General features: G+C 42.2%; 1 protein-coding gene across 3 annotated transcripts in view; it reads right to left on the bottom strand.

The window, feature by feature from the left end:
- The window catches only part of HSD17B3 (hydroxysteroid 17-beta dehydrogenase 3), a 153,855-nt gene that overhangs the window by 71,765 nt on the left and 63,338 nt on the right, over window positions 1-18,752 (bottom strand). For all 3 annotated transcript variants that reach the window (XM_030193643.1, XM_030193645.1, XM_030193644.1), the window contains exon 3: window positions 3,471-3,546. In XM_030193643.1, coding sequence (XP_030049503.1) covers window positions 3,471-3,546 — 76 coding nt within the window. The remainder of the gene's footprint in view (window positions 1-3,470; window positions 3,547-18,752) is intronic.

Genomic DNA, 18,752 nt, shown 5'->3' with positions numbered 1-18,752 from the left:
TATCTCCGTGAAGAAACGCTGTTTTCACATCAATGTGGTTGACTTGCATGCCTTTTGAGACTGCAATGCTCAGAAGTGTTCTAATTGTCGTGTGTTTCACTACAGGTGCAAACACTTCATCAAAATCTTCTCCATATTTTTGAAGATATCCCTTTGCGACTAATCTTGCTTTATACCTTTCCACTTTTCCTTGTGCATTCCTTTTAACTTGAATACCCATTTGCATCCTATAGCTTTCTTGCCAGGAGGTAATTTTGTAAGAATCCAAGTATTATTTTATCCAATGCATCAATTTCTTCTTGTGCAGCTTTATGCCATTCAGCAGCTTCTTCTGCTGGCATTTCTCAATCTCATCCCATGTTAAGGGCTCTTGAGCTTCTGCTGACTTTGTTAGGTAAGACAGTCTTGGGGGTGGAACACCTTTGTTTTCCCTGGATGAGCGTCTGACAACAGGTTGGTCTGACCTTTCCGCATCCTCTAAATCTGAGAGTTCTTCTCCAATTGATTCCCCTTCTCCAACTGTACTGTCTTCTTCAATGATCCTTTCTGTGTCTGCTTCCTCTGCCTGTTCCTCGTTAGGTACAGATGAGTTGCTTTCAGACATCTGCCTTGGTATGGCATTTATATACACTGGCATGTCTATTATGGTTCTAGTTTCATATTCTGGATGATAAGGCTCATCTGGGATAATCCAGCCTTTATCAACCCTTTTGTTTTCATCAAAATATGTAACATGTCTTATGCCAACAATGCCAGTTTTCAGATTCAAAATTCTATATCCTTTGTGTCCTGGAGCATAGCCAACTAAAATGCCCCTTTCTGTTGTGGAATCCAGCTTATGCCTTCTTTGCTTTGGTACATGAGCATATGCTGTACTTCCAAATGTTCTTATGTGTGACAGGTTTGGCTTCCTACCATGCCATGTCTCATGTGGTGTGCGCTCAGCGCCTTTAGTTGGCATTCTGTTTTGTAGGTACACTGCTGTGAGAATGGCTTCCCCCCATAGTCTTTTAGGGAGATTGCTATCTGACAGCATACATCTGGTCATTTCCACAAGTGACCTAAATTTTCTCTCTGCAACAGAATTTTGCTCTGGTGTATAAGCTACTGTTGTGATATGCTGAATGCCTTCTTGTTCTAGAAATGTGCGCATGCTTTGTGAAGTGAACTCACCACCATTGTCGGTCTGAAGAACCTTTGGTTTTCTTTCAAATTTATTGCTCACCATGGCTACGTATTTCTTCAGCATGTCTGTGACTTGACTTTTTTCTTTCAGCAAATAGGCCACACAATATCTAGAGAAATCATCCAAGAATATTAGCACAAATCTGTTATTTCCCAATGATGGGATATTAAACGGTCCACATAAGTCACTGTGTATTAAGTCCAGCACTTTATTACTCCTATTTCCTGTGTATGCAGGAAATGAGGGTCTCACACCCTTTTGAGTGACACAGTCTATGCATTTCTCCATTTTACCAGCATTCTTCCTTACTTGCGCCATATGTGAGGCTTCACCTGAAATGCTCAGTTTATAAACATCATTATGCATAAAAGCTTCAGCATACACTTCATCATTTTTAGAGATTGTGCACTTACTGTTTTCAAAATGAATCACAAATCCCTTCTTATCTAATGTAGATACACTAAGCATATTGCAAACTGCTTGGGGAATATACAAGACATCACTTACAGGAATTTCTTTAACTTCATTAGACACTTTGCATTTTAAGAATCCAATACCTTTTGCTTGGATCTGAGCAGTCCCTGCGTTTGCAGTTTTAAGAATACCTTCCTCTGGACACATTCCTGAAAGAAATCCTTACAATTGGTTAAATGGCATGTGCTCCCCGAATCCAAAATCCAAGTACTTTCATTTGAATTATTATTTACCATAGTCAAAGATTTTTCTGCCATTAGAAAGCCCTTGTGTTTATCTTTGTCCTTCATACATTTCCTGGTTTGAAAATTCTTTAGTTCCATTGGCTTAGGTGAGCTAGAGGGAGTGTTTTGTGTTTCCTTACACCATTTAGATACATGTCCCTCCTTTCCACATGAGTAGCAAATCAGCTTGCCCTTGGGTGGAGTTTTCCCATAGCTCCGCCTTCCTCTGTTCTTTGCCAAGAAATTTGTTTCATTTCTCTCTGACTTGCTTTGAGAACACATCTCCTCAGAATCATTTATTATGCATTCCTGCCTTAGTTTTGATGTTGCCTGTTCAAAAGATTGCCCTTCAATGGCCTCATTTACAGACCTAAAAACATCAAACTTCTTTGATAGTGAGGTAAAAAGAAATGCTCTTTTCAATGCATCACACATGGGAATTCCTGAAAGTTCTAACTTTTGAAATGAAGACATAAGATGCATAATGTGATCATTACATTTACTTTTATCCCTTAATTTGGTTTCATTCAACTCTGCCAACCAAATTGGTTGCTGCTTTGCATATGTAGTTGCATACATAGTTCTCAGTTTATATAAAATGTCCTTTGGTGTATCTTTTCCCTCCACTAATATGGCTTGTTTCTCTGAGAGAGCTTCCAAAAGCATGCACTTCACATAATAGTTTGCATTGTCCCATTCAGCCATATTTTCAGCTGTTCTGTCTTGGTCTAAGCATATATCTAATCTTTTTGCTCGAAGGAAACATATGAATCTTAATTCCCACTGCTGATAATTAAACTCAGTTAATTTAGGCACCTTGAGAGAATAGAACAATGGTGAATTTCTTCCCTCAGCCATTTTCTTAGCCTTCTGTCTGCTGTGTGGGGGGAGAGAGAGACAGACTGAATCTTTCCTTTAAAACTTAAGAGAAAAATGTGGCCTTTTTTTCTGCCTGGTAATATTTCTCTTCTTTTCAATTCCTGGACCCTGGGCCCATAACCCTTTTGTTGGATTATTTGTAGTAAATAATTAGCAGATTTTAGTACACACAGCTTCAGCTTTAGAAATGTTAATTTCTTTCTTCATCTCTCTCTCATTCACCCCTGAATAATTCACTGCTGAGTCACTTTAAAGTTGAAGTAACAAAACATCTGTTTACTCACAGTTTGTAGTTAGATTATAATCAGACAGGCTTATATATACATATTACTATACATTTGTATTATCAGCTCCTTCCATGTGCTTAGATGGTAATGGATGCTCACACCACCATAGATCCTCTCAGGTTAGGAGAGATCATGAGCTCCATGTGCTCCATGTGCTGCATGTGCTGCATCTGACCCCCACAGGAAGTTGCATAGCTGTGTGACCTCTCTAAGTAATTCACATCAGAGGTCACAGAGTAATCACAGAGAAATAATAGGTGACAGGCAATGCATGTAAAAATACAATACATTCCAACAATACTAACCCAGATATTCAATGCTGGAGGCCAGACATTGTAACCCTAACAGTCTGCCGAGGCAGAAAGTCTGGAAAAATCATTTTCTAATAATACGTTTTCAGATTGCATGTTGAAAACTTACCAATCTCAAAAGCAACCTTCTGCATTTTTTCAAGTGTTCTGCTGATCATTACAATATTCAGTCCATGTTTTGCCAGCTGGGAAAGACATTTTAAGATTTAAAATTAATACAACCACAGCTGCAATAACAATATGCATATTCTACATAGTCAATAAGCCCATACCCCGGGGGATTCTATATAAGGTGCGGTGAATAACATAAGTTAAATTAGACATGCGCCCAATTCATACACGCTACATAATTGAGTATCGAGCCAATCAGTGATGATAATTGGCCGATAACAACCAATTACCATCACTAATTGGCAATAATTGGAATTTACATGCACTTATTTTTAGGCGTATTCTAAAAAGAGGTGTGCGTAATTTCTAATGTGCATAACTGAAAAGGGGGCGCAGCCATGGGAGGAGTGCGGGCATGTTGAAGTGTTACTCAAATTTATGTGCGTTGTTATAGAATTCAGGGGAAACACACCTACATTGAGGTGCGGGTATTTACACTACGTTTTCAGTGGAGTAAATGGCCCTAAATGTAGGTACCTTCCCTGGCCCTATGCACTATTCTATACATCACATTTAGGAGCATTATATAGAATAGTACTAAGCACTTTTTTTGGATGTGTCTAGATGCCATTTACAGAATCTGGCCCATAATGTATTCCATTGTCTTCCTCCATTATAATTCTGGTACCATCAAACAATTCTGCAAAACCTTTGGTAGATACCTACAACATTAGACCAGTTATTCAAAAGCTCTTACATATACCTGAATTTTCAGCAGCACTATATAAGTAATGCCACTGAAACTACTCATAGACCATGCAACCAGCATCTGGATAGTGCCAGAGGAGAGCATGGGCCTGGGCCTGGGCCGGTGCTAGTCATGATGGGGCCCAGGGCAGATGCTAGGAAGGATGCCCCAAAGCTTGCTTGCAGGTCATATCTTTTTCAACTTCAGGCAGGTTTGGGGACCCCTTTAACATGGGGCTACAGGGCTATTGCCCTGTTTGCCCATGCCTAACGCCAGCCCTGAGCGTGGCATTCCACCTATGTCTGCAGATAGCCAGCAATTTTCAACCACTTTCCATATAGCTATACAGATACATGTTGAAATAGCAAAAAAGTTGTCCTAAATGTATATTTGTACAAGTGGTGGCTGAATATCACTGGTTATCCATACATCAGTGGTACTCACCGTTGGATACGTATATTCAGCACCACTGCTTAGGTAGATAGCAACCCTGAATGTATATTAAGGACCCAATATTCAGCAGGAAGCACAAAAGGGCCCTTTTACAAAGGTGTGATAGGCTGTATGCGTGTGCAGGGTGCACCACAACGAGACTACCACCAGGCTAGCGTATCCCCTGGCAATAATTTCAGATTTGGTGCGCACCCATACCGCTGGGACAAATGTTTTTTTTTTTTATTTCCTACCACAAGCAGCATTTCCGGAGCTAATCGGCAGTGTACAGTATGAACCCTTACCGCTAGATCAATGGATGGCGTTAAGGGCTCAGGCCATAAATAGGCCCACGCTGGTTTCAATTTTACCAGAGGCCCATTACCCAGTCAATTGAAGAAAGCCCTTTTTCCCAGACGCGGTCAAAACTGGCCTGGTGCGCACCAAAAACATGCGTTCACACTACTGCAGGCAACTTTTTGCTGTGGATTAGTAAAAGGACCTCTCGGTGCTTTGCTGACTGCCACTGGAGTTATGCCTGGAAATTCAATGGCGGGCCATGCCCAGGCTTCAGCTGTGAATTTCCAGATTTGTGGAACCAGCTAATGCATAGCCAGTTAAGTACAATTTCAGTACTTAACTGGCTATGGGGCACCACATAAAGATAGGACTGACTTTTTGCAGTCCTATTTATAAGATTACCTTAGCCAGTTAAATGCTGAATGTTGGGGTGCAGACTCCACCCCAAATAGCTGGTTTTGACATACACGCTAACTGGACATTTTCAACAGTGCTAACCGCTTAAGTACTGCTGAAAATGATTGGTAAGCCCTGAGCAGGTGATTTAACCAGCCAGGAGCCATTAAATCACTTTGAATATTTACCCATATATATTTAATACCATTGCTGGCATTTTGTTTTTTAAATTTACTAGACAGAGAATGAAGAAGTTTTACTGAATCAGTGTCTCTGTGAGTTTCCTCAGGGAAGTTGGGATTTTGAGATAACCATAACACTTCACAGGACAGAAAAGAATCTAAAGCTGTCTATCAGTGCTGAAAGAGACCGATGACTGTGGAAGTAAAGTCTAATCATAACTACTCCTACTATTCATTTCTACAGTGCTACTATATGTACACAGCACTGTACAGAAGAGGCAGTCCCTGTTTGACAGAGCTTACAATCTATTCAAGACAGATGAGCAGGACAAATAAGAGACTAGAGAATTTAATTTATTATGGGAATGATTAAAATAACATGGGTAACAAACAGATGAATATGGGTTTGAGTTAAAATCTTCAAAAGGTGGGTTTTTAGCCTGGATTTGAAAAGCAACAGAGCAGAGGTTTTCAACCCAGTCCTTGGGGCACACCCAACCAGTCAGATATCCTGAAAATCCCAACTGGCTGGGTGTGTCCCAAGAACTGGGTTGAAAATGTCTGGGCCAGAGACAGAGCGTGAAGTACTGACTCAGGAAGTCTGTTCCAGGGATACAGCAAAGCAATACAGAAGGAACAGAGTCTGGAGTTGGAAGTTGAAGAGAAGGGTACAGATAGGTTATCCTGTAGATGAGTATAGGGAAAGATAGGAGAGATATCGAGGAGCTACAGAATAAATCTGAAAATGGATAGGGAGCCAAAAAAGTGACTTAAGAAGAGGGGTGTTCTGTCCTCTGACAGCCTCGCACTAGTTTATAATGTGATCCTAAAATGTGTTTAATGCCTTTACTGTTATTCTCATTTCTAAGGACTTTCATTGCTGCAGTTCTCACTGCAAAGATACGTGAGCAATGCATTGTGTGTAATTTAGTTCACAGGCGATGCAGCCACACTTGCCTATCTGTATAAGAACTGTACTATTGGTTGTGCTGCTGCCTAGACTTCCTCTCTTTCTCAGCCAAGCTTGGCTCCTTTGTCTAACTGCTATCATTTCCTGGTCATTCTTACTATCTCTGTCCTGAGAGGTCAGCCAGGTATGACCTTTCCCTCCAATCGAGGGCAGTCCTCTAGGACCACCCTTGCCACCCGGTGGCAAGCTCTGTTCCCATTGGCCTTTACCTCCTCCTCCCTGGACCTGTGTGAGCCTTCTTGACCTCCCTGTCCCTCTCACCATGAGGCATTCTCCATCTTGCTTCATGCAGCACTGTTCTGCTCCAAACTCCCTGGAACGAACTTGTTTTTTTACCTTGAAAATATCTCCCTAACGAGATATTGCACACTCCAGTCACCCAGCTGTGAGCCACTTCTATCTGTTTAGCTATTTCTCACCTCTGCAATAAAACTGCTTCTCTTCAGATTTCTACCTCCAACCACTGCTACAGCTCTCAGAATTACGGAGTCTCTGTGCCCTGGGGCCATACTTCTGAACATCTGACTGTGAGTAAATTATCTGTTTTATTCAATAAAGGAAACTTCAGAAAATAATAGAGACTTTAGGTGTGCGCTGGTGTGCCAAGGTTATACTGCAAGATATTGAGGCTTTAAAGTTAAACAAGTCTTAAGAGGCTTGACAAGGGGTTATGTGATAGTAAGCACATTAGTGGAAAATAAACTGTACAGAAGAATTGTGAACTTTCTGTAAAGAAAGTAAATGAAAGAAAGAAAGAGGAAATTAAGGCCACTTTGGTTCTTAAAAAGTTGTAGCTGAAAAGGAAAGGAAAAAGAGATTAGCCTTCATAAACTACAACAGATCAAAGAAAGAGAAAGACAGGCAACAATATCTGGAAAAGCAAAGAGAAGCTGCTAAAGTAGACAGGAAAGCAATCATGTACAAGGAAAGTAGTCAATATAGTAAAAGGGGGAACAAGACATTTTTTAGATATGTGATAGGAGGAAGTGCAAAAGTCGCATTTAAGGCTGAGGAGTGAAGGGGAGGAAAATGTAGAAGCTGATAAGGATAAGGCAGAATTGCTTAACAAATATTTCTGTTTTGTGTTCACAGATTAAAGGCTGGGAGCAAGACCACAGAAGACAAACACAAATAGGAATGGAAGTGTGGTAGACCCTGAACAATTTTCAGAGGGCTGTGTTTGCGAGGAGCTAGCTAAAGGTGGACAAAGCGATGGGGCCATATGGTACATCCATGGGTACTAAAGGAACTTAAGAAAGTTCTGGTGGCTCTGCTGGCCAGTGGCGTTCCTAGCTTGGATTGCACTTGGGGCGGATCGCCGATGCGCCCCCCCCCCCCCGGGTGCAGTGTGCCCCCCCCCCCCCCGAAATTACACCACCCCCCATGAAATGACACCCCCCCGGGTGCACGCTGCTGGGGGAGGTGCTGCAGCACGCGCCTGTGGGCTCCGACTTTGCTAACTTCCCTTGTTCGCTGCAGCTCCGTCTGCCCCGGAACAGGAAGTAACCTGTTCCGGGGCAGAGGGAGCTGTAGCAAACGAGGGAAGTTAGCAAAGTCGGAGCCCACGGGCGTGTGCCACGGCACCCCCACAGCGGCGTGCACCCGGGGCGGACCGCCCCCACCGCCCCCCCTTGGTATGCCACTGCTGCTGGCTGACATTTCAATGCTTCTTTAACATCAGGAGTGGTCCCAGAAGACTTGAGAAGGGTGAATGAGGTCTCTCTCTCCACAAAAGTGGAAAGAAGGAGGAGGATGGGAACTACAGGCCGATCAGTCTGACCTCTCTGGTAAGTAAATTAAGGGAAACATTTCTAAAACAGAAAATAATGAGGTTTCTGGAATCCAATGGATTGCAGGACCCAAGGCAGCATGGTTTCACTACAAGCAGGTCTTGTCAGATAATTTCTTTGACTAGGTAGCCAGAGAGTTGGATCGAGGGAGAGTGCTAGATGTGTTGCACTTTGATTTTAGCAAAGCCTTTGACATGTTTCCACATAGATGACATAAGTAAATTGAGTGCCCTTGGTATAGGCCCTAAAGTGACTGACCAAGTTAGGAACTGGTTGAGTGGAAGGTGACAAAATTTAATGATAAATAAAGCTAACTCCGAGGAAAGAGATGTTACCAGTGGTGTGCCACAAGGTTCAGTTCTTGGGCCGGTTCTTTTAAATATTTTTGTAAGCGATATTCCAGAAGAGCTATCTGGTAAGGTTTGCCTTTTTGCAGATGATACCAAGATGATACTAGACACCCCTGATGTTGTGGATAGTATGAAGAGGGACCTAGCAAACCCTGAATAATGGTCCAGAATTTGACAGCCAAGAATCTGACAGCTAAAAAATCCAAGTTCATTCATTTGGGCTCCAAAAACACAAGGGAGCAGTACTGTTCAAGTACTTCTATGCACCAAAGAGAAGTGAGTTTTGGAAGTGCAGTGGCGTACCAAGGGGGGGGGGGGGCGGTGGGTGCGGTCCACCCCGGGTGCACGCCGCTGGGGGGGGTGCCGCGCGCCTGTCCGCTACATTCATTCTGTGCTCCCTCTGCCCCAGAACAGGTTACTTCCTGTTCTGGGGCAGAGGGAGCATGGAAACGAATGAAGCAGACAGGCGCGTGACACCCCCCCACCCAGCGGCGTGCACCGGGAGGGTGTCCTTTCGCTGGGGGGGGTCACGCTGCACCCAGGGGGCAGGGCCTATCGGCGATCCGACCCGGGTGTCAGCCCCCCTAGGAACGCCACTGTGGAAGTGATTGTATGTAATGATCTTATGGTGGCCAAGGCAACAGCGAAAGCTAGAAGAATGTTTGGGTGCATAGGGAAAGTAATGGCTAGAAGAAAAAAGGAGGTTATAATGCCTCTGTATAAGTCTCTGGTGAGACCTCATTTATGTACAACTCTGGAAACTGCACCTTCAAAAAAATGAAAAACAGGATGGAGTAAGTCCAGAGGCACCTACTAAAATGGTCATGGTCTTTGTATGACTTAAAGATCTCAATATATTCTTTGGAAGAAAGGAAGAAGGGGGAAATATGATAAAGATCTTTAAATACTCTGTGGCATAAATACACACGAGATGAGGCTTTCTCAATTGAAATGAGGTTCTGTAATGAGAGGGCATAAGATGAAGATGGAAGGGAACAGATTTGGAGTAACCCAAGGAAATACTTATTCATGGAAAGGGTGGTGAATTCATGGAATGGCCTCCAAGTGGAGGTGGTAGAGACGAAGATTGTATCTGAATTCAAGCAAGCTTGGGACAAATACATAGGATCTCTAATGGAGAGGAAAAGATAGTAGAAGGCATGGATGGGCAGACTAGATAGGCCATATGGTCTTTATCTGCATATTTCTCAGTCTCTATGAAGAAGAGAGAGATGGTTCAGTGGGAGGCCTGTAAGGAGTAGTTTGCAGTAGTCTAGGCAGGAAGTGATGAATGTTGATAAGGGTTTTAAGAATGTGTTCAGATGGAAATGGACAAATGTTGATGATGTTATAGGGAAAGAAATGACAGTTTTTAGCAGACTTTTAGATACGAGCAGAGAAAGAGAAAGGATTCAAAGATGACCTCAAGGCTAAGAGCCAAGGAATAAAAGTAGAGAATGTGGGAAGAGGAGAGGTGGGAGGGGAAAAGATATGAAAACATCGTTGAGTGGATACTGTTATGATAGCATTAAATTGTATGTTTATTTATGCTGTGCCACTAGCGGGTGCTGGCAAGAGAGAAGCAAAGCATTGTAGCGATAAGCTGACAGATCAAAGCTATGTGCAATACTACTGTTTTACTAAATCACTTCTAGTCTCTTCTGTGAATGAATGGTCAATGCCTGTGATATGAACTATGCCTAGACTGGTGAAATGCTGAATCCAAGCCCTCCAGAGCTTTTACTTTCATAGGCAAGTGGATTGCTCTGACTGGAAACAGTCCTTTACACAGTTCAGGGTTGCCACAAAGTTCAATACAGAATCACAGAAAGTCCAGTCCCCCTTGATATCTGCAATTGGCAGTTAAGACGAGAACACTTAAATTCATTTGAGTTTTCTGCAGAGGCAAAGAGCAATAATTATGGTGTTGAAATGAAGAAATTTAACTCCAGAACACCTTATCATTCATGAACATGAGCTCAGAGTCAAGAGAAGATTGCAAAGTTCTACCTCTGTTTTCTGTACACAGAATTTCCAGATACCTATAAATTTAAAAGATCCATAGGATAAATGCATCAGAGACTGACTGATGACTCAATAGATATTAAGGCTTGGGGGTACTTTGTCATATGTTTCTTACAGTTTAACATGTCCTCATACAGGTGAAATTTTATTCTGTCTCCTTTCCAGTTTCCGTCCTTTGTGCTAAGGGAGAGAACCAAGGTGAGCATTTGTGAGTGGGATATAAGATACCATGAGCAGTAACGATTGCCCCCTTTGGTGTCAGGATTGGATAGACATGTATCAGGCAGTGGAAATCCTGAAGCCTTTTAAGGATGCCATGGAGGATCTAAGTTAAAGAAGGGCTATGCCGGGTGAGGTCATCTTGATAATGAATATCCTAGAACCAAAGTGAAAGGGTTTTCAGCAGCAAATGAGACTGATATCAAAGATGTTAGTGTTGAAGCATTCCTTTCAGCTGAAAATTCAAAACAGGTTGAAACCCCTCACCCATGGGGATGCTGACATAATAGTCATGGTTTATTTCAAAGGCAAAACATCACTCCATTACTTAAAAAGTGAACATTGGCTGTCAATTTCAGCTAGAATTCCCTACAAAATCAAAACTTTGGTATATATAATTTACATGTCAGGCCTTCCCATATTTTTATCACGTTTATTAATACCATACACACCTACACACCTCTGTACATTGCCTTCATTTACAGATTAAAAAGGCAATTTTGTCAAATACAAATAAACATAAACATACTTGATATTTGCACTCAACAACATCTCTTAGTGGTTGCAGCCAGCATCACTCAGTTGAAACCATATGGGTAATAAATGTTTTATCAGTCCCTGTTTTCAGATATTACCTGAATAAAGCATGGACTTTGCTCTCTGAAGATACGTCACATAAGGGATAGTAATGTAGTCCTTGTGGTTTCGGTGCTGTCTCAGTTCAGTGGCAACAGCAAAGGTTATTATTGGTCACAGTGGTTCAAGTGTTGTTTTCCCCTGAATTGAGACACACAATAACCTTCAGCTCTTCAGCCATTAAAATTTGTTTTGAGTTACCCAGAGCTGTTATTAGGAGTGTATGGTTGTTACTGGAAGAGTTTGTACAATTCTCTTTTGTAGGTAATATTACTAAGTAAATGTACTGCATGAAATTAGATTAAAATAATTAAAATGCATGAAACAAAATTCTTGAAGAACAAGATCTTGCCTTACAATCTCAGCTGAATATAAACTTCCTTAAATATAAGTATAAATAGCAATTGCGTTGCAGACTAGTCAGTTGGAGATGTCTCTCCTTTCTGAATCTGAAGTACTTACAGGGCTTTGCAAACTTTTTCAACAATTAAGCACCAACAGAATTATTTTAAAGTTTCACTTTACCCTTTAAACCCATTGTGGTAATATTTCCCCCTTTCTTGGGACTCTGCTTTTATCTTAGCAAAAGATTACTTCGAGAGACAGAGCTGCAAGAATTCTTTCCACCCAGATGTACCAGGTGGGAATTAATTGCTTGAGTGCTCAAAGCTTTTTCTCAAAATAATATTTAAAAAATGCGTGCACACTTTTGGTTTAATCAGACATCTCTCCTCTTCCTAGCACTCTCTTGCGTCAACTATTCTCCTCACTGGATCAGGATCAGGAAGCAGGAACTCTGGAACCAGGAACAGGACCGCTGCCTTGGGGATTTAAAACAGGACTATTTATAAAGTCCAGACAAATGGTCCTGTTTGAGATCCTTGAGATAGCAGAGATTGAACCACGAAACACTGGCCATCGTTGAATGGACCTGTGGAAGATATTAGCAGCTGAGTCCCTTCATTAAGGGGTCCTTTTACAAAGGCGCTATGAAAAATGGCTTGCGGTAGTGTAGGCACGGGTTTGGGGCACACGTCGATCCATATTTCTGCGCACCTGTAAAAAAGGCCTCTTTTTTTTGCAAAAAATGGATGTGTGGCAAAATCAAAATTGCCGCACGTCCATTTTGGGTCTGAGACCTTACCGCCAACCACAGACCTAGCGGTAAAGAATCTGGGCGGTAATGACCTACGTGCATTAAATGTCACTTGGCACACATCTAACATCAATTCAAGAATGGGCTAAACACAATAAACTTTGCCTGAACCCAAGTAAAACCAAGCTTCTCTAGGTCCCTAACACAAATGGATACATACCTGACATCAAAATCCCTTTTGGGAAGTATGAACTCCCCCTCAAATCACAAGTCAGGAACCTTGGAACACAGTTAGATTCAACACTTACTCTGATTCCCCAAACCCAAGCAACCTTCAAGAGCTGCTTCTACTATTTGTGACAGCTACGCTGCCTCTCTCCTTACATCGAGAAGGTAAATTTTATCCCAGTTGTGCATGCCATGGTAACATCAAGACTGGATTACTGCAATGCACTATACAATGGTCTGACTACAAAGGGCCTGCACCAGCTCCAGTTGATTCAGAATGCAGCAGCAAGATTCAAAGAAGGTTGCAAGTGACATGACCACATCACATCATTTTTGCAAAAACTTCATTGGCTACCATACAATATAGGGCTAAATTTAAAACTCTATGAGGTGAATTTTCGAAGGAGAAGGATGCCCATCTTCTGACACAAATCGGGAGATGGGCGTCCTTCTCTCAGGGTCGGCCAAATCGGCATAATCAAAAGCCGATTTTGGGCGTCCTCACTGCTTTCTTTCGCGGGGACGACCAAAATTAATGGGGGCATGTCGGCACCGTACCGAAGGCGGGACTGGGGCGTGATTTAGAGATGGGTGTCCTCAGCCGATAATGGAAAAAAGAAGGGCACCCCTGACAAGCATTTGGCCGACTTTACTTGGTCCATTTTTTTCACGGCCAAGCCTCGAAAAGGTGCTGGAACTGACCAGATGACCACTGGAGGGAATCGGGGATGACCTCGCCTTACTCCCCCAGTGGTCACCAACCCTCTCCCACCCAAAAAAACTTTTAAAAACATGTTTTTCCAGCCTCTATGCCAGCCTCAAATGTCATACCCAGCTCCATCACAGCAGAATGCTGGTCCCTGGAGCAATTTTTAGGGAGTGCGGTGCACTTCAGGCAGGCGGACCAGGCCCATCCCCCCCTACCTGTTACACTTGTGGTGGTAAATGTGAGCCCTCCAAAACCCACCCGAAACCCACTGTACCCACATGTAGGTGCCTCCCTTCACCACTTAGGGCTATGGTAGTGGTGTACAGTTGTGGGGAGTGGGTTTGGGGGGGGGGGTTGGAGGGCTCAGCACCGAAGATAAGGGAGCTATGCAGCTGGGAGCAATTTGTGAAGTCCACTGCAGTGCTCCCTAGGGTGCCCGGTTGGTGACCTGGCATGTGAGGGGGACCAGTGCACTACGAATGGTGGCTCCTCCCATGACCAAATAGCTTGGTTTTCGTCATTTTTGAGATGGGCGTCACTGGTTTCCATTATCGCCGAAAACTGTGGATGACCATCTCATGAGATGGGTTTGCATACAATGAAGACAATGCATGCAAATTTTATGTCATGCATATTCATTGTGGGTATCCTGAAAACCTGACTGGCAAGGTTTGTCTCGAGGACTGAGTTGAGAATACCTGCTCTAGAAAGAGCACAACAATTGAAAGTACCCCCCCCCCCCCCCCAAACACTACTTTCTAGGTCCTCCTGCCTTGATTCTATATAATATTTCTTGTCAAGATAAAGATACCTATAAGATTACTTACACATGTGTTCAGAGTAATCAACAGCACATCACTGAGACTTCATTCTTTTTTGATGTACTTTGTTTACCTCCCACCCCTCCCACCACCTCAGCTCCTCCTATACTCTTCTACCTTTCTGATATCAGTCCCTTTAAGGAAGGACATCCCTTTCAGGTTAAATATGATATACTGCATGATGTTATATATGATGTGGAATACCATTTGCCTACCTGGTACCTATTTCCTAAATTGTTTCTAGTTATTCAGAAATATCCGAATTGCCCTCAATTTGTCACTAACCACATACATATTTGCTCAGTACTTGGTTTGTTATGCTGTCAGTTACACTCCAATCCAAGCATTTTAACACAAATGTGAATTACTTGGTACAATTTTAAGTGACACAGGAACTGCCCTGGTTCCCTTAATACAATTGATTTAGATGTGCTCCTTAATAAGATGGGATCTTCATATCAACATGCTTCTGATGGGTTTTACTTCACAACATATTATTAGTGAGGCTTCCTCCAAACTATCCAAATGTCATCATATCACCTATTGTAGAACAGAAAATTGTTACCTTATCACATGAAGAATATAGGTTGAGAATAATATTTCCTGGGCTATTGTTGTCTGTGATCTAGTATAGATTAAGCTTATTACTATCTTAAAGGAAATTCTGATCATTGCTAAGTTAGGTCACTGGCCCTCATCTCTTGTCCAGATGACTAGCACCATATAGCCTAAATTTGCTATAGTTCACCTTGACTGGTGGACAATTAATGTTCCAGTCTGTTCACCACAAGGATGCTCTCTCTATACTTTGATCCCATGGTCAGGACAACATATTGTTATTTACCCAGTTGTTAACATTGGTATGCAGTTTGATAATATGGTAATATATCCCCTGGACCATTCACATGGGTGCAACCACTGGATAACTGGACTTCATTTCAGGTATGAACCTAATCAGTATTCTATGCCTCTGGTTACCAATGACTTTATTGACATTCAGACTAATCTCACATGCTGTGCATCTACTACCTCTTGCTGTGGGAGAAGAGACGTTACATAAAGTGTTAAACTTTACAGAATTCCATGCCTATATTGATTATCTGAAGGCAATCTCTAATGAAATGAGTCATACCATCACTTTTGAGAATGGACAGATGTGACAAAACTGTTGAAAATTTGGTACAAGATGCTCAGTTTTGCATGGGAAAGTTTATTTGGTTTTTCACCTACTGCTGATCATTTCTTTAATGTTCTTATTCACCTTATCATTATTGAACTGATTTTCCTCTGCTGTGACATGAACACATATACATATCCTTACAACGCATGTCCTACAAAATACCATCAACAGTTTAAGGTAAGTACACTTAATTTTCCAGCATCTACCTCTGAAAACAGGCTAATTTAGCCTGCTAATTTGGCTTTTCTTTCTACAATACATACCAGGGCCAGTTCTAGTATTTTGTGCACCACCATACCCTCACCCATGGCATCCTGGTACCTTTAGGTCTTAACCTCCTCAGAAATTCCTGCATCCCTTATGCACTGTTCATTCTCTCTATGACGAGCACTGGGGTGGCATATTGGTTTCTCTGCCCAGTAGCGGCTGCCCTAAGATGTGAGTTTTGGATTCATAATGGGAGTTGCTTATCTCCATTACTGTGAAGAAGATATTATGCAGAACAGGGGACCTGCTGAAAATAGCAAAATATGTGTTTTCTGGAGGTATTAGCGACATAAAAGAATAGCAAGCTGTGGGGCTTGAATGACCGGAAGGTCAGGTGGTTCAGATCAGTGAGGAACTGATTGGAGGGTTTATTTTTTAAAGTTTATGGTGTAACAACTCTGCATGTGGGAATCTGAACCCACTAGCTAGTTAATTCTTCCATGACCATGACACGCCCCATCCAAAAAATATTTTTATAAAAATAGTTAATGTGAAATTAGCATGTGGAAAAGAGGGAATGACAGCAAAACACTTTAACACATTTTCAGATAGCCCATTTTCTCACTCTAAACATGCATTAAGGGCCTAAAATGGTTTAATAGATGGGTCCTTGAATTTGCTAATGGGAATTTAGAAGTTTATTCTGATTCAATAAGCAAAAATTTGGGAATATATAATTTAATCAAAAATATATATGATATAATATTGTCCCTGGAATAACATATAAATTAAATACCACCAGGGGTCACAATATAAAATTTTTTTTGAAACAATTCCAAAAATTTATGAATGTGATGTGCTCTGAACTCAAACGTGACTTATATAATGTGAACAATCACACTTGCCAGTCACTGACATCTATCACTGCACATCATAAGTTCTTCCCTCAAATTGTAATGTCCAAGTAATCATCATAAATCAAGCTTCACAAACTGTGAACCATTTAAAAAAATGGGAAGACTTATCTGTTGAATCACTGTTGAACCATTGTTTAATCGCTGTTCCACAATATCACTTGCCACAGCTTATTCCTGTTGATAGATGCATGACTATATTTGCCATAAAATCAATGCACTAATTCCCAATTCAGATCCAAGTTTCACTACAATATAGTTGCTTCTTTGGGAGATAACTAAAAAAATCAAAACATTAAATAGTTCAATAGCTGGGTCAATGTAATCTTAAAAACAACTTGTGACTTACAGGCTTATGTACTTATGTAGGCTGTCGCACACTCTTATCTTTTCAAGATGGCATCAGGGGGAGGAAGATGCCAAACCTCCTTTTCAACCAGGTCAAGCATTGTCTGAATGCAGAACGGAGATGGTTGTTGTTACCTAAATCTGATAATGTCACTCAGCAGTTGACATGTGTTCTACCTTACTCCACTAGAGTTTTTGATGCAGTGGCGTAACCACAGGTGGGCTTGGGTGGGCCAGGGCCCACCCATTTATGGCTCAGGCCCACCCAATAGTAGCACATGTTTAGTGGTAACTGGTGGCAATCCCAAGCTCCACCAGCTGAAGATTTTCCCCTGATGGTAACGAAAACGCTACTCTCCACGACACCTGTGCATGCTCAGTTTTCAGTGCATGCCTGCTGCCAAGGTGGAAAGAAGCGTTTTCCCACCAGCTGAGAATTATTTTTTTTTTGGGGGGGGGGGGGGGGGAGAACACTTGGTGCCCACCCAATTCTTGCCTAAGCCCACCCAAAATCTGTTGTCTGGCTACGCCCCTGGTTTGATGTTAAACATATCATTTGCAAACATTGGCCAGTTCTCCAATATCATCCCCAACTGATGTTGACACTGCACTTTGCGTGTAAGAGGGATATGAATTTGGGAGATAAACTAATAAGTTCAGTGAGTGGGTCTAATCTGGTCACTGTTCCTGTTAGTTTAAAGGTCATGTCACCTGTGTGCAATGTACTTATTGTGACTTGGCATGGATTACAGCAGAACTACCGATTCCTGGACAAAATAAATGCTTCCATTTGAAAAGGTATACCAACTATAACACATCTAATGTGGTATATTGTATTAAGTGCCCTTACGAAAAATACTATATAGGGCAAACTACATGCAAAATTAAGATTTGAACTGGTGAACATCTTAGTGACATCAGACATACACATTTGGAAGCACCACTAGTTGATCACTGGCGTTTTTGATGAAACATCATTTGCAAGATTTAAAATTTGTTGTGTTATTAGCTTTACAGAACTCCAGAGGAAGTAATTTGTCTCAGGTTTTTTTGAACAAGGAGCACAATTTATATATGAGTGGAACACTGTGAGGGGCATAATCAGAAGGGGCGCCCAAGTTTTCCTGAGGACGTCCTTGCAGGATGTCCCCGCGAAGGGGCGGGGAAACTCGTATTATTGAAACAAGATGGACGTCCATCTTTCGTTTCGATAATATGGTCGGGGACACCCAAATCTCAACATTTAGGTTGACCTTACAGATGGTCGTCCCCAATTTTCAGCGATAATGGAAACCGAGGATGCCCATCTCAGAAACGACCAAATCCAAGCCATTTGGTCATGGGAGAAGCTAGCATTCATAGTGCACTGGTCCCCCTCACATGCCAGGTCACCAACCGGGCACCCTAGGGGACACTGCAGTGGACTTCAGAAAAAGCTCCCAGGTGCATAGCTCCTTTACCTTGTGTGCTGAGCCCCCCAAACCTCCCCCCCAAAACCTACTCCCCACAACTGTACACCACTACCATAGCCCTTAGGGATGAAGGGGGCACCCAGATGTGGGTACAGTGGGTTTCTGGTGTGTTTTGGAGGGCTCACATTTACCACCACAAGTGTAACAGGTAGGGGGGATGGGCCTTGATCCGCCTGCCTGAAGTGCACTGCAGTACCCACTAAAACTGCTCCAGGGACCTGCATACTGCTGTCATGGAGCTGGGTATGATATTTGAG

This window comes from Microcaecilia unicolor, chromosome 2 (genome assembly GCF_901765095.1).
Source record: "Microcaecilia unicolor chromosome 2, aMicUni1.1, whole genome shotgun sequence".
Classification (NCBI taxonomy): Eukaryota; Metazoa; Chordata; class Amphibia; order Gymnophiona; family Siphonopidae; genus Microcaecilia; species Microcaecilia unicolor.
Note: the sequence above shows the minus strand (reverse complement) of the source record. Positions and strands in the feature narration are given on the sequence as shown.